General features: G+C 42.3%; 1 protein-coding gene across 1 annotated transcript in view; it reads left to right on the top strand.

The window, feature by feature from the left end:
* Positions 1–478: 478 nt before the first annotated feature.
* The window catches only part of ENTREP3 (endosomal transmembrane epsin interactor 3), a 32,165-nt gene continuing 17,994 nt past the window's right edge, over positions 479–14,649 (top strand). Inside the window, exons 1-4 of the mRNA XM_089483297.1 lie at positions 479–900; positions 8,879–8,935; positions 11,882–12,061; positions 13,360–13,470. Coding sequence (XP_089339423.1) covers positions 679–900; positions 8,879–8,935; positions 11,882–12,061; positions 13,360–13,470 — 570 coding nt within the window. The 5' untranslated portion in view covers positions 479–678. The remainder of the gene's footprint in view (positions 901–8,878; positions 8,936–11,881; positions 12,062–13,359; positions 13,471–14,649) is intronic.

Here is a 14,649-nt window from a genome sequence, read left to right as displayed (position 1 = left end):
AAAATCTGGATTCCTTCCTCTGTCTTGTCAGATGGAATGCTTTCACTCTAATCCCAGACATACCTAGGCAGAAGAGGCAGTCTCTTTATGCTCAGAGGCACCTTTTCCTCAGGGGCAGTGCCTTGTATCACACTCTAAAATTAAAGGCCAGACCCCTCATTGTACTGCAGCTGCACAACAAGGTTTGTTTATTGAAGGCAAAAAAGAACTTAGGGAAGCCAGAAACATCCAGAATCCAACACACATTTGGCTTATTTACAGTTTTGGAAAGAAGAAGGATATGTAGAACAGAATAAGGCCTAAGTAGTCACACAGCAGTTGAAGTCTCACCCCCAGGGACTTGAATTGGTTCTTTACTTTTTTAAATTAATTTTTCTTTATTGAGATTTTATTACATGTATCATTAAAAACATATAAAACATATAGAACAAAACACATCTATACATCACGTGCATTCATATGAAACCTTTAAACTTCATCTATGTCTTGTAATCCATTGTAGTGCATTACACTTTAGCTTAAAACTTGTTTTCTATAACAACTAAACCAGCAAAGACATCACAACATAAAAATGTAGCTTATTGAAAAGAGGTTTCTCTGTATTGACATCTGAATAGGTTCTTTCCTTGACTACTTCCACGGTCCCTCTACTAAGCCTCCCTTCCCTGGGGTACCGTCATGCCCTCGCGCACTGACTCCAGCTATTCACTGACCACTCGCACGCCACGAAGCTTCACTCACCTGCGTGTTCGTCGTGCTTGGCTGCAGATTATCCTTCTCCTTGGCTTCATCCAGATGATCCTGGGGGTCTTGATTGTGACTCTGAGTCTGTTGGTGACCACCACCGTCTCTTCGCAAAACAGCATCCGAAGTTCTTGCCCCATTTGGGCTGGTTTTCCGGTGAGTTTGCCACAGTGTGGCATGATGGGTTGCATGATGGCTTGGAGGGATGATTTCTACACTTTGCTGAATTCCATTGTATTGATGGATTTGGTATTTCTCCCCATTGACAGTTATGAAACAGCCCAGAAGTATGACTTTTTGGGAAGGTTTTTTTACAGCACCTAGAATCCCAACTCCAGGGGGTTCTGGATAAAATGGATTATCTAGATCCATTTCAATCTGGTTTCAGGCCTGGCTATGGAACAGCAAAAGCCTTGGTTGCCTTGGTGGATGACTTACGTAGGGAACTAGACGAGGGAAGTGTGTCCCTGTTGGTTCTGCTGGTTCTCTCAGCAGCTTTCAATACCATTGATCATGGTATCCTTCTGGATTGCCTCTCTGAGATGGGGCTTGGAGGTACTATTTTAAATGACTCAGTTCCTTCCTGGAGGGGCAAACCCAGAAGGTGGTGCTGGGGGATTCCTACTCGACCCCCTGACCTGTGGGGTCCCTCGGGGTTCTGTGTTGTACTCTATGCTATTTAACATATACATGAAGCCGCTGGGAGAGGTTACCCGGATTTTTAGGGTGCAGTATCATCACTATGCTAATGACACTCAACGCTACTACTTTCCACCACAATCCAAGGAGACTGTCTTGGTCCTAAACCAGTGTCTGTCATCTCATCCAGTAATGGACTGGATGAGGGCAAACAAGTTGAAACTTAATCCAGGTGTGCTCCTGGTCAGTTGGAAGGCAGATCAGGGAATATGGATCCAACCTGTGTTAGATGGGGTCACACTCCCCCGAAGACGAAGGTTCACAGCTTTGAATTTGGATCCCAGGTTTCTGCAGTGACCAGGAATTCTTTTGCACTTTTAAAACTTGTGCACAATCTGCACCCATTCCTTGAGACACTAGATATGGCCACAGTGGTACATGCCTTGGTTATATCCTGTTTAGACTATTGTAATGCGCTCTACTTGGGGATGCCTTTGAAGAGTGTTCGGAAACTTTAGCTGGTCCAAAGAGCTGCAGCCAGGCTGCTAAGGGGTCAGGTTACAGAGACCATACAACGCCCCTGTTGAAACAGCTCCACTGGCTGCCAGTCTGTTTCCGGGCACAATTCAAAGTGCTGGTGATGGCGTATAAAGCCCTATATGGCTCAAGTCCAGGCTATTTGGCAGACCATATCTCCCTCTATGAGCTGGTCAGGTGTCTGAGATCCTCAAGAGAGGCCCTTCGCTCCATCCCACCACCAACAGGAGCACAATTGGTGGGGACACGAGAGAAGGCTTTTTCCGTAGCTGCCCCTAGACTCTGGACTCCCTTCCCAGGGAGAGCAGAATGGCCCTTTGGTTTGATGGCCTTCTGCCGACAGGCGAAAACTTTCCTTTTCAAACAGGCATTCAAAACAGAAAACTTTTAAAGAACGCCCTGAGATGCTATATTATTTTAATGTATTCTAAGACATTTTATCTTATTTTTTATTTTATTGTAGTAGTTTAATATTATTTTAATGTTTTATTTTTTGTATCTTTTTCATTGTATCATTTTTAACGTTGTAAGCTGCCCTGAGTCCCAGATCTGGAATAAGGGCGGGATATAAATAAATATAATAGATGGATGGATGGATGGATGGATGGATAGGATCCTCAGCCAACTTGGCCCCTAATTATACTGCCCACCTCTTAGTTGTTAATAAGGAACTACTGTAGTATGTAGGTACCCCTTCACACTGCACACAATACTACATTGTGTTTCTACTTTTAACTGTCATGTTCCACCCTCTGGAATCTTGGGAGTTGTAGTTTCATGACATACTTAGACTTCTCAGCCAGAGAATTTTTGTGCCTCCCCAAACAACAAAGTCCTGGATTCGATAGGATCATCACAGCACTACAACTGGGTAGTGTGAAAGGGCATCTGGTGTTTTGGGGCTTATCCCAAAATATAGTGGGCTCTGCCCACTACAGGAATGCTGCCTTCAAGAACTTCTTTGAAACCAAATTTGGGACTCAAGCAGAAAGACTTTTCCCACCCTTGTATTATAGCCCCTGGCCACAAGGAATATAATCTAGACTAGTGAATGAACTGGCAGAAAGCTCTGGCCTTCCTTTTGCTCTCTGGCCATAGAGGAAAAAACCATGGCAGTAGCCTGTATTTCCAGGCTGGCCACAGAAGTGGACTCTTGGAAAATCTAAGGCCTAGTCTTCTAGTAAACTAATAACAATTTTCAGACTAGCAACTTTTTTGAGTCTATTAGCTAAATTTGATTAATTACTTGTTGAGATCAGTTAATAAGAAATAAAAAGAAAGGTTGCTCCTGTAGACATCCCTCTGGGCTATCTGTCTATTTATCAATCATTTATTAGTTACAATTATATCCCGCCTTTTCTCCAATGTGTAAACAGTTACTTGGCTCTCCTGCTAACAAACTTGTCAATAAGGACAGTGGCAATGGCATTATCTTGACAACAGGCCTGCGGAGAAACTGTGTGACTGGCCCAAGGTCACCCAGCGAGTGTCAGTGTCTCAAGTGGGGAACCTAAAACTGGATCTCCCAAGTTCTGGTCAGCTGCTCTTAATACTACATCCCACTGCCAGAGCAAGCAATAGTCTGATATCCTTTGCTGCAAAAAGTCCCAGATATCATGGTGAATAGTCACTTGAGGAAACTTCCATAAAATAAGTCAGTGGAAGTCTATCTGCTGAGGACATCTCAACAACTTCTTTGTGTCCTGCTTGTCGGCTTTCTAGTGGTATCAGACTGGCAGATAAGATGTTGGGCTTGGTGAGCCTCCAGTTCAATCCAGGATGTATCCATACTGAGGATTTATAGCATTTTGAATCCACTTTAACTGTCATGGCTTCGTTGTAAGCAATCCTGTTATTTGTAATTTGATGAGGGTCTTAGAATTCTCTATTGAGTTACAACATTAGAGTTCTCTGGCAGAGAATTCTTAGGGCCCATTCAGACTACACTTTAACCCGGATCAGAAATCGATTCTTGCACTGGAAGTTCATATTGGCTCCGAATCCCTCACAATCCATGTTGAGGCAATCACAAGCGTTTCATACAAATGCCCCTTAAGCGCGGGTCATTTGCAATCGGGGCAAATGCTGTCTCTTTTGAAAAAAACTGGGTTCTGCAAATAGGAACTTGCCCCCGATCATGATCGGGGCCAGTTCATGGGAGGGATTTAGGGCAGAGCATTCCCTCCCCTTCATCGGAGAAGGAGGAGGAGGAGGAGGAGGAAAGAGCCAAAGGAAGGATGGAAAAAAGGGGAATCTGACAGGAGGCAAAAAGGGGGAATCAGGGTCACAGGAGGCAAAGGATGACAGGAGGCAAAAAGGGGGAATCAGGGTGATTGACAGGGGCTGCAAAGGGCTGTCAGAGGGAGTGCAGAGGGGGGAACTGGAGAAAGTGATGGAGGAGGAGGAGGAGGAGGATGAAGGAGCTGGGGGGAGAAGAAGGGGGCATGGAGGGCATTCTATAACAGAAGGAGAGGAGTAGAAGGAAGAGGCAGGAGTAAGGGTCAATTCAGGGCAGATCAGAGGGAGGGGAGGGTCAGAAGGAAGGAAGAGGAGGAGGACGCATGCATCATTTAAACAGCATACCTCCAAAGAGACCCGAAGCAGCTTTATTTTGGCAGCCTGTAACAGGCCATCGTCTGAGACAGAGCAGGTTTTCCTCCTTCTCTTGATGAATGGAGAATTGGGTCCAGGTCCTGAGAACCTTACTGACATATGGCATAAGTGACTATTGTATTATTAACATCGACCAGAAACAAAACTGTTGGTGATAGCAGAAACATCCTGGCAACAAGTAAAGTAGGTAACACAATAAGCACCCGCTATCTGATACAAATGTCTGCTCAGCAGATGATCATCGTGATTTATCTCTGCAGTAGTAAAGCAATGAGTTTTCAAGTAGGTGTCTGTTCTGTTTTGTTTTATGCCGAAACTAGACATTCCTGTTATGCCTTGTCAACCTATTAACATAGGGCCATAACACAAAACTGTTGTGATACGCAACTTGTTAATACTTGCAATGTGATTTGTAGTCCATGAATACTCATGTATAAAAGCATTTGTTTACAGGGTGTCATAAGACTATTGTTTTTCTGGAAGAGATTAATATGGTCTTGGCTGAAGATAAAACGGAGGGGAGGAAAACCCATCCAGAAATATGCAAGGGTAGCTGTTTTGGATTTGTAGTTTCTTTTTTTTTTTAATAGTAAAATAATTGTATTGATATTATTCGTAGACAAGTGCAACATTATATAACATACAATATTCTGAAAACATCATCTATTATCTTAACTCCATCTTTTCCCTGCCCTCCCTTCATATACATTTCTTGTAATTTTCATACTATATTAAACAGCCTTCTTAATTTTTCCTCCTTCCTGTCTTGTTTCCTTCCCTTACGTCACTATCTTTTATTCTTCTGTTTCCTTTCAAAGAATGTGTTATCATCTTATAAGTATTCTTAAAGTAAATCTTATATTATTAATCAATCTTTAAACAAAATTATAATTATTTCTTAAATTTTGGTGAAGCCAGATTTCCATAATTATAATATAGAGCAGTGGATTCTAATATACATACTTATATATTTCCCCCTAATTTTTGATGTTTCCATGTTATCCATTACTCTTCCATCGTTTATTACAATATTCTATAAATGATTCCCATCTTATTTCTTCCTCTTTCTTCCCTTTTTCTTTTAATAAATTTGTCAATTTATTCATTTTGATAACTTCAAGGGATTTGATTAACCATTCATCAATTTCTGGACCTCTATTATCTTGCCACCTCTTTGCCACCATTATCCTTGCAGTAGTTACTAGATATAGTAGTTGTTTCAATTTTTTCCTTGCGTTTATCTCATCTACCATATTTAATAGACAAGTCTCTGGTTTCAGCTCGATTTCCATTTCAAATGTTTCTTGAATTATTTTATGTACTTCAGCCCAATATTTTACCACATGTGAAAAAAAGTACCAGGATGGTTTTAGTTTTGTTGTTGTTGTTTTGCATTTCCAACATATACTTTCTTTGCTTTTATATATTTTGGCCAGTCACAACTTAGGGAGCTGGGGATGTTTAGCCTGGAGAAGAGAAGGTTAAGAGGTGATATGATAGCCCTGTTTAAATACTTGAAGGCATGTCATATTGAGGAAGGAGCAAGCTTGTTCTCTGCTGCTCCAGAGAACAAGACCTGGAACAATGGATGCAAGCTCCAGGAAAAGAGATTCCACCTCAACATTAGGAGGAACTTCCTGACAGTAAGGGCTGTTTGACAGTGGAAGACACTTCCTCGGAGTGTTGTGGAGTCTCTCTTCTTTCTTGCTGCGCCTGGGAACTGCGCAGTTTGGCCGCTGCGGTTCCCGGATGCAGCAACTGGCGGCGGCGGCAGAGCGCCTTTCTTGGGTGTTCTGTAACACGCCATAATCACTTCTATGACTTCTGTAGTTGTTATCATCTTTTTAAGTTCATCTTTTTGTTCATCCATATTTGTTGTGATCTTCTGCCTGTCCAGGAACTTTTCCATTTCATCCAGATGAATTTGTTTTTCCTTATACAGTTCTATATAATATTCATAAAAGCGTTCTTTAATTTGTTTTTGTCCTTTATGCATCTCTTTTCCCTTTTTTATATTTGTTAGTATTATTTTCTCCCTTTCTTTTCTCAGCCTTATTGTCAACCATCTACTTTGCTTATTTGAAAACTCAAATTGTTTTTACCTTAAAATTTTAATTTTTTTCCCAATTTGTCAGCCAAAAAAACCTAGGTATTTCTTTCTGAATTATTCTAATTTCTGTATTCAACTCTTTTTTTCTGGGGTCTGGAAACCAAGCTCAATGTATTCCCCACTTCTCTTTATCTTTTCACAATCCACAAACAAAATTACCACGTTTTCTTTCTTTCTTTGTTTGTTGTTGTTGTCATCGTCAGTCTTCTAAAATCCTCCAGGCTTTCACTTTTTCAACTATCTCCATGTCTCTCTTTCTGTTGCTGTTTAATTCACTCTCATGTTATAACAAGATTTATAACTAAATATTTATTCCTGTCTCATTTCTGAGTTAGTCTCAAACTCAATTTTAGTTTTTGTCTTATCAAATTCTCTATCCATCTGTAGTTTTTTTTGTGTTTCGCTTTCCTTCTCTTTTGTCTTCTAATTGTAGAGCTAATTATGTAGCTCGATATTTATTCCACTTGTTGTTCCACTTCCTTGCATTCTTCTGGTACTCCCTGTTGGAGTGGAGTGTGAAAAGTTGTTTCAAATGAGTCCTTACTCAGCCTCCATGATTTAACTGTTTGTCTCTTCTCAGTCCTCTGGTTCTTCTGTATAGTGTCTTGTTCCTCCAGATGTTTTCCCACATCATCATATCCCTTGCAACAACTGGATAAGGATTTTGACTATTTCTGTTCTGATTTGATTTTAACTATTTCAGCACAATTCCTGTTTAACTATTTCAATTGTAGTTTGGTTTGGTTTATTCATATATATTAAAGTTTGTATTAAAGTTTATATTCAAACAGCGATCTTTTAAAGTAGGTTTTACAGATCTCCTCATTATCTTTGTGTCACAGATCACACACACACACACACACACACACACACACACACACACCCAGTCTTCTTTCTTAATCTTAGAGGGGAAACAGAGGGGAAATAAGTAGGTTTCTGGCCAGCTTCCATGTGTTTAGATGACGCAAGCCTTGAAGGCGGCTGGAAACCACTCTCAAGCCGCCCTATAGGGAGAAAAGCCATACTAAAAAGGAGCTGATTTTTTCCACTTCATTCTGGAAAATGTGCACCTTCACTCATATGTCTAAATGCAGCACCGCAAGAGTGGCTTTAAAGGTGCACTCTATCCTAACCATAACCCTAATTGTGCCCTGTCAAAGGAGCTGCTTTTATACGCAGCTTTGAGCTTACGTGTTCAAGCCATGCGGGAGCGCACAGGGCGCAAGGGGCGGTGCATCCCATTCGGATGAATGGGGCGCACACTGCCGCACGCATGAGCCCCATTCACTTGAATGGGGCTCAAGCATAGGTGTAATTCGCCTTACTCAGGGGGATCCGGAATGGCGAGGTTCAGCTGTAGCTTGCATCCACACTGCAGAAATAATACAGTTTGAAACCATTTTAACTGCCGTGTCTCAATGCTATGGAATTCTGGGAACTGCAGTTTGTTGTGGCATCAAAGCTCTCTGACAGAGAAGGCTAGATATCTCACAAAACTACAGTTCCCATAATTCCATAACATGGAACCATGAGAGTTAAAGTGGTATCAAATTGGATTATTTGTACAGGACAGATACAGCCATATTTTAAAGTATAATAATTAGCTCTGTGACTAGCCTGATCTCATCAATAATTGGGGACAAAATGACTATACTTCAAAGGGGCAGAATGCAGAGGCTAAAAGGCTCATGTTCACCTCCGGCCTTGCATTGTCCAGAACAGATGATGCAGGCTAATAGCCCCAGATGCTAATCCGGATTCTGATCTGGTGGTTCCAGACCAATTTGGACTCTAAAAGCCATTGTCCTGGTCTAAAAAGACCAGAATTCCTAGAAATTCTGCCATGACAGCCAGCAGACCATATGGCCTGTCACCCCTTACCTGCCACTACCATCACATTCTCTATGCAGGCCACAGTTGCAACCTGTGAAGGTGGAAGGGGGCACCTGGCCATGTTTCTGCTTTTAAGCGTTATGGCAGGGTGCTCCCTGGGGGATATGTGATAGGTGAGGGGCATGCAGTGGTGATGGCTCCATGGTGCAGTGGTGGGTGGGGCGTTTGAACACCTGTTTGATGCTGCACTGGTCCAGGGACAGAACTAGGCCAGAACCACAGGTGGTATACCATAGAGGTAGCCCTGTGGTAACCTGCTCATCTGTATAGGCTCCACGTCAAGGATTTCTGGCAATGTTGTGGTGTCTACCAACTTTTTTCTTTCTCTTTCTACCTCTCTAGTTGGCATTCTCTGGAGTGGTTGGCATTGTGTCGTGGAGACGCCCTTTCACTCCTGTGGTAAGTCTTGAGTATTCATTTGCAAAATAAAAAGCACCAGGAGTCTGTGCCCCTGAGACCAGCACAAAGAATTGTGCCATCATCATAAAAAACAGTACTTAGAAAAGGTTCATTTTAATTCCTGAATCCTATTGGTACTCCTAACTAGTATAGATTCACATGATCATGTAATCAATGAATGATGAGACAAGAGAATGACTAAGGAGACAGTGAGGCCACTGTTCAGGAAGGGTGGTCACATGTTAACAGATCACAATGAAAAGACAGAAATACTCAGTACCTATTTAGCTTCAGTCTTTTTCCAAAAAAGGAAGCAGTGCGCTTATATGCAGCCGCACAGACTTTGGCAAAGGATACGGATTCATGTCTGATAAGGAGTTAGTTAGGAATCACCTGGTTCACATAAATAAGTTTAAATATGCAGAGCCAGATGAATTGCATCCCGGAGTACTGAAAGAACCATCTTTTTTATTAATCCTGGAGAACAAGTGAGGCACCAAAGGAGAATGGCCAAGGGGTCAGTGGGGTCACTGTCTCCATTGCCATCTCACTTTCTCCCAAAAAGGCAAAAAAGAAGATCCAGGAAGCCATAGACCAGTCAACCTGACCTCAATATCAGGAAAAATATTAGATGGATTATACAGGAGATGGTCTGCAAGTGTCTTGCTGAATACAGTGATCAGTAGGACCCAGCAGGGGTCAAGAACAAATTGTGCCAAAGTCATCTTAATTTTTGTTTTATTATGTCACTAGTTTAATAGATAGTGGGAATGTTGTGGATATCATTCATCTGGATTTCTGCAAAGCATTTGATAAAGTCCTTTAACTTATTTTGTTTAGCAAATTGATAGCCTTTAGGGCTGAAGGGGTAGGGTACAAATACCATAAATAAATAAATTAGATATGGAACAGATGAGAACACTGTCAGATGGCTCCATACCTGGTTGGAAAACTGAGCTGAAAGAGTCATCATCAATGGCTGCACTTCAAACTGGAAGGCAGTCTCAAAGATTCTGTCCTAGGGCTATTCCTCATCAACAAATATATCAATGACTTAGATAATAAGGTAGAGGAGATCCAACTTGGGTTGGTAATGGGCTGGATGAGGGAAAACAAACTCAGGCTGAATCCAGAGAAAATGGAGGTACTCGCGATAGGTACCTTAAGTCCAGGGATGGACTTTATTTATAAAGCGCTGTAAATTTACACTGCATTACAGAAATCTAAACGAGAGATTAGCAGTGCCAGTACCGCTGCTTCAAGGTCCTTTCGGTCCAGGTAGGGATGCAGTCGGCGTATCAACCGAAGCTGATACGAAGCACTTCCGGCCGTCGCATCTATGAGATGACAACTGTAGGGACGGATCAGGCTTGACTCAGACTTGCATCCTTCCGAGGTCACTAAAATGAGTACCCAGATTGTTGGGGGCAAATTAGCTTACAGTTGTAAATCACTTAGGCAGTATGAAGTGGTGTATAAATGAAGCTTGTTTGGCCTGGTACAAACTGCCCCAAAAGGTTGGTCTGCCAGCACCTAGTTTTCCACCAGGGGAAAACGCAGGGGACAAACTGCGCGGTTTCCCGCCAACGAAAAAAGAATCTGTCTGTAGAGGGCATGCCATTTTGATGCCCTCGTCATGTGCTAGGGTTGAGGCATGTGTGGGCGGAGCGCCCTCGGCCAACCCTTAGCATGTGACGAGGGCGCCCCATAGGACCATCTGTACTGGGCCTTTGTTTCTGTTAGGTGGATTGGCTGATCAAACCCAAAGAGTTCTTACCAAGGGCTTCTCTTCATCCTAGAGATAAGCGACAAGTGGGATGCCACAGATTTCTGTCCTGGACTTAGTGCTAATCAACATCTTTATCAGTGACTTGGATGAAAAATAGAGGGCAAGCTATCAAAGTTGCAGATAACATCAAATTAGGAGGGGTAGTCTATACTCCAGAGGACAGAATCAGAATTCAAAATGACCATGACAGATTGAAGTATTGGGCCAAAACCCAAAAAATGATGATGTGGAATGTTTTTATTGGGTGGGGTGGTGAGCAGAGACATAGCTATATTATAGGAGCTGTTGCACCAACACAGCCAGAAGTGTGACTGCTGTGCAGTCCTCCTGATACACATTGAGTCTTGATGTGTAATGGAACATGTTGTGCAGTGGGACATCTCTAGCCCTGTTACACATTGTTGCAGTTTAGTAACACGGTCGTTTATCATGTCAGTGATGTCACTCCATCATTGCAACATTACTTCTCATAGCCTCTGATGCAGGATCTCAGCGAATATTTTCTAATTGTTTTAATTAAGTTGTTAGTTTAATTATAATTTATTTTAATTTTTTGGCATATTTACATGCATTTATACATACAGTAGTAACAACTATAGTATTGTCAGTACTTACATTTCCAACAGCGATTTGTTGTTGCTGCTGCTGATACTCTCAAGTTGACTCCAATTTATGGCAATCCTGTTCTTGGGTTTTTTTGTTTTGTTTTGTTTTGGGTTTTTTTGGCAGGCTGGGGCTGGAGGGAGATTTCTTCAGAAGAGGCTTTTGCCACTATCTTCCTCTTAGGCTAAGAGAGAACACTATTTGCTCACAATCCCCCAAAGATTTCCATGGCTGTTCATGGATTTGAACCCTGAGTCCTAATCCAACACTGAAATAACTACACTACATTCCTTGTTTTAATTGGAATTTAAAAAGAAATGTTATTTTTTTACAGTGCTTAATGGTTTCTTTAAATTTAATCATTCAATTAATTGATTAATCAAGAAATCGTTTCTTATTAATATCTCCTAGTTGCTTAACATCAACAAATTACCTTTCTACAACAAATCGGCATGTTTCCAAGGCCTCGTTTGGATGCACCCTTTAATGTGCATGTCACCCCTCATGTGCATGGCATTAACCTCTGTCTCATTCTCTCTTGCTCCCCTTCCCAGATTACCTTCTTCACCCTTCTCTCAGTCCTAGGGATTATGCTTAGCCTGGCTGGCTCCATCCTTTCCTGCCAACATGCCCAGCAGGTGAAGTCCCAGGAGGTTTGTGAGCGGCTGAGACGAGAAGACTCTTCACTCTTGAAAGAGCCTGGGTGGCGACCCAGCAGTGGTTATTTTTCCCAGGTGCAAACTAGCTTTGGGAAGGGACAGTTCCTGAGCCCTCCCGGGCCTTTCTTCTCTCTTGGGAGGGAACCATGACCTCAGGAGCCGGCACGCGGCCATGCGCCAATCACTCCTCCTCCCCTCACCCTTTCCCCAGACTCCAGTTGTCACCAATAGGCAGATGAAGGCTGGGGGAGGGCTGGGAGAAGGAGCCAGACACATGCGCCTCTGGCTCCTTCTCCCTGGCACCATTTTCTGGCTTTCTGCTGTCCCAGAGAGACAGTGAGAGGCCCAAAAATGGCAGGGAGGAGGCGGAAAGGGCACCCACATTCTCCGTTGCCCCGTGCCTGGCGAAATGGCCTTATGTGCCACTTCCGGCACGCATGGCATAAGTTCGCCATCGCAGACCTAGATATTCCTAGAAATAACTTATTAATAAAATCTATGAATAATCCAATCCCCCAAAGTCAAAGCTGCAAATATGGAGGGACCAGTGTGCATGTAAATACATTTAAATGTGTTCATGATACTATACTTGAAATGCATAATTTTAGTTATGTCACAGCTATTGCCATTACATTCAATGATATACGAGAATTGCAATTTGTGAGTAACATTAGTACAAAAATTACTAAGGATTAGTACAAAACATTACTAAGGATTCTGTATGGTATGGTATGGAAGGAGGTAAATGAGAGGGATGATGACACCATGAGTTACCATACTGGGTGACACCCACTGTAGTGATGCCATTGTTGCCAGGTGAAAAACATACAGGGCTCCTCTACCTTTAATGACTGTCATCTGCCGGCATGAGAGGGAGTGATCAGGCAGACCCAGTTCCACCAGAGATAGCCTGAAGAAGGAGCTTTATTTTGGCAGTCTGTAACAGGTCGTAGTTAAAAGGAAGTCTCACATAGGTATACTGAGAGCTCCTGCCTGCAAGGGAACCAGGAAGAAAGAGCAGAGACTAAGGCCTGTTACAGACTGGCAAAATAAAGCTGCTTCAGGTTTCTTTGGAGGTATGCTGTTTAAATGATGCATGCACCCTAAGAATCTGGAAGCTGCACCAAAGCTGCACTCAGGTGCTTAGGAATGGAGTGTGGCTTTGGCGTGACCTCCGGACTCTTCGGACCCATGCATCATTTAAATAGCATTCCTCCAAAGAGACCCGAAGCAGCTTCATTTTGGCAGTCTGTAACAGGCCTAAAAAACCCATAATGCAGTGCAACTTCACATCTGTGCAAAATTGTCAGAAGCATACATCATATTACAGCTGGACATCAGCACCAACAGAAACCTTCTCTGCCTTTCCACAGATCAAATCCCCCACTGAACAAATCAAGCAGTGCAATTACTACTCTGAATCTATCTGCACAAGTAGTACAGAACGCGTTCCCAATTGTTCCAGACTTCTTTTGGTAATCAAGGTGAGTGGTGATAGCAGTCTTGATGTTATGTGTACTAGTAAATGGAATGCTTTATCAGACCTTGTACCACAGTGACAGGAGATGCATGGTCTCAATACTAGGCAATTTATTAGAAGATAAAGGAGTCTTTTCTCAGGCGTGACAATGCAAGCATTAGTAGGAGCCAGCATGGGTTCATCAAGAACAAATCCTACCAAACTAAGGCCCCATACAGACAGGCCAAAATAAAGCTGCTTCGGGTCACTTTGGACGTATGCTGTTTAAATGATGCATGCGTCCTAAGAGTCCAGAAGCTGTGCCAAAGTCACGATCCAGTCCTAAGGACTCAAGCACAGCTTTGGAGCAGCTTCCAGACTCTTAGGACGCTTGCTTCAATTAAACAGCATACGTCCAAAGTGACCCAAAGCAGCTTTATTTTGGCAGTCTGTATGGGGCCTAACTTTGTATCTCTTTTTGATTGGGTCACTATTTTGATAGATGATGAGAATGCTGTAGATGTTGTTTATCTGGATTTCAGCACAGTATTTTATAAAGTCCCTTGTGATATTTTGATTAGCAAACTTATTAAGTGTGGAATAGATGGGAACAGTGTCAGATGAATCCATAGTTGCTTGGAAAACTGTTCAAAGAGTCACCATAAATGGCTGTGTTTCAAACTGGTGGGAAGTCTTGAGGGAAGTGCCCCAGGGTTCAGTCTTCAGTATTTTTTCAGTTACTTGTATGATGAGGCAGAAGGGATCCTAGTGATCTAGCAAGTTTGTTTGATACAAAACTGGTAATGGTAACTAAGGGCCCATAAAGACAGGCCAAAATAAAGCTGCTTCAGGTCACTTTGGAGTATGCTGTTTAAATGATGCATGTGTCTTAAGAGGCCAGAAGCTGTGCCAAAGCCTCATGTATGGGCCCAACACATTGAAAATGAGTAACAGAATTCAAAATACCTTGATAAACTTGAAAACTGGGCTGAAACTAATAGAATGAAATTAGAATGAAAATAGGGAAAAACACAAAATTCTACATTTAGGCCAAATAAACCAAATGCACACATATAGGACGGGAGGTCTTTGGCTTAGCAGCAGTACATGTAAAAATGACTTTGAGATTATTGTTCATCATAATTTGAACATGGCCAGCAGTGTGATGCTGCAGCAAAGAAGGCAAATAATATTTGAGCCTGCA

This window comes from Sceloporus occidentalis, unplaced genomic scaffold, assembly GCF_023333645.1.
Source record: "Sceloporus occidentalis isolate IW3139 unplaced genomic scaffold, rSceOcc1.0.p SCAF_20, whole genome shotgun sequence".
Lineage (NCBI taxonomy): Eukaryota > Metazoa > Chordata > Lepidosauria > Squamata > Phrynosomatidae > Sceloporus > Sceloporus occidentalis.
The sequence above is the reverse complement of the archived record's forward strand: the minus strand, read 5'-3'. Positions and strand labels throughout refer to the sequence as shown.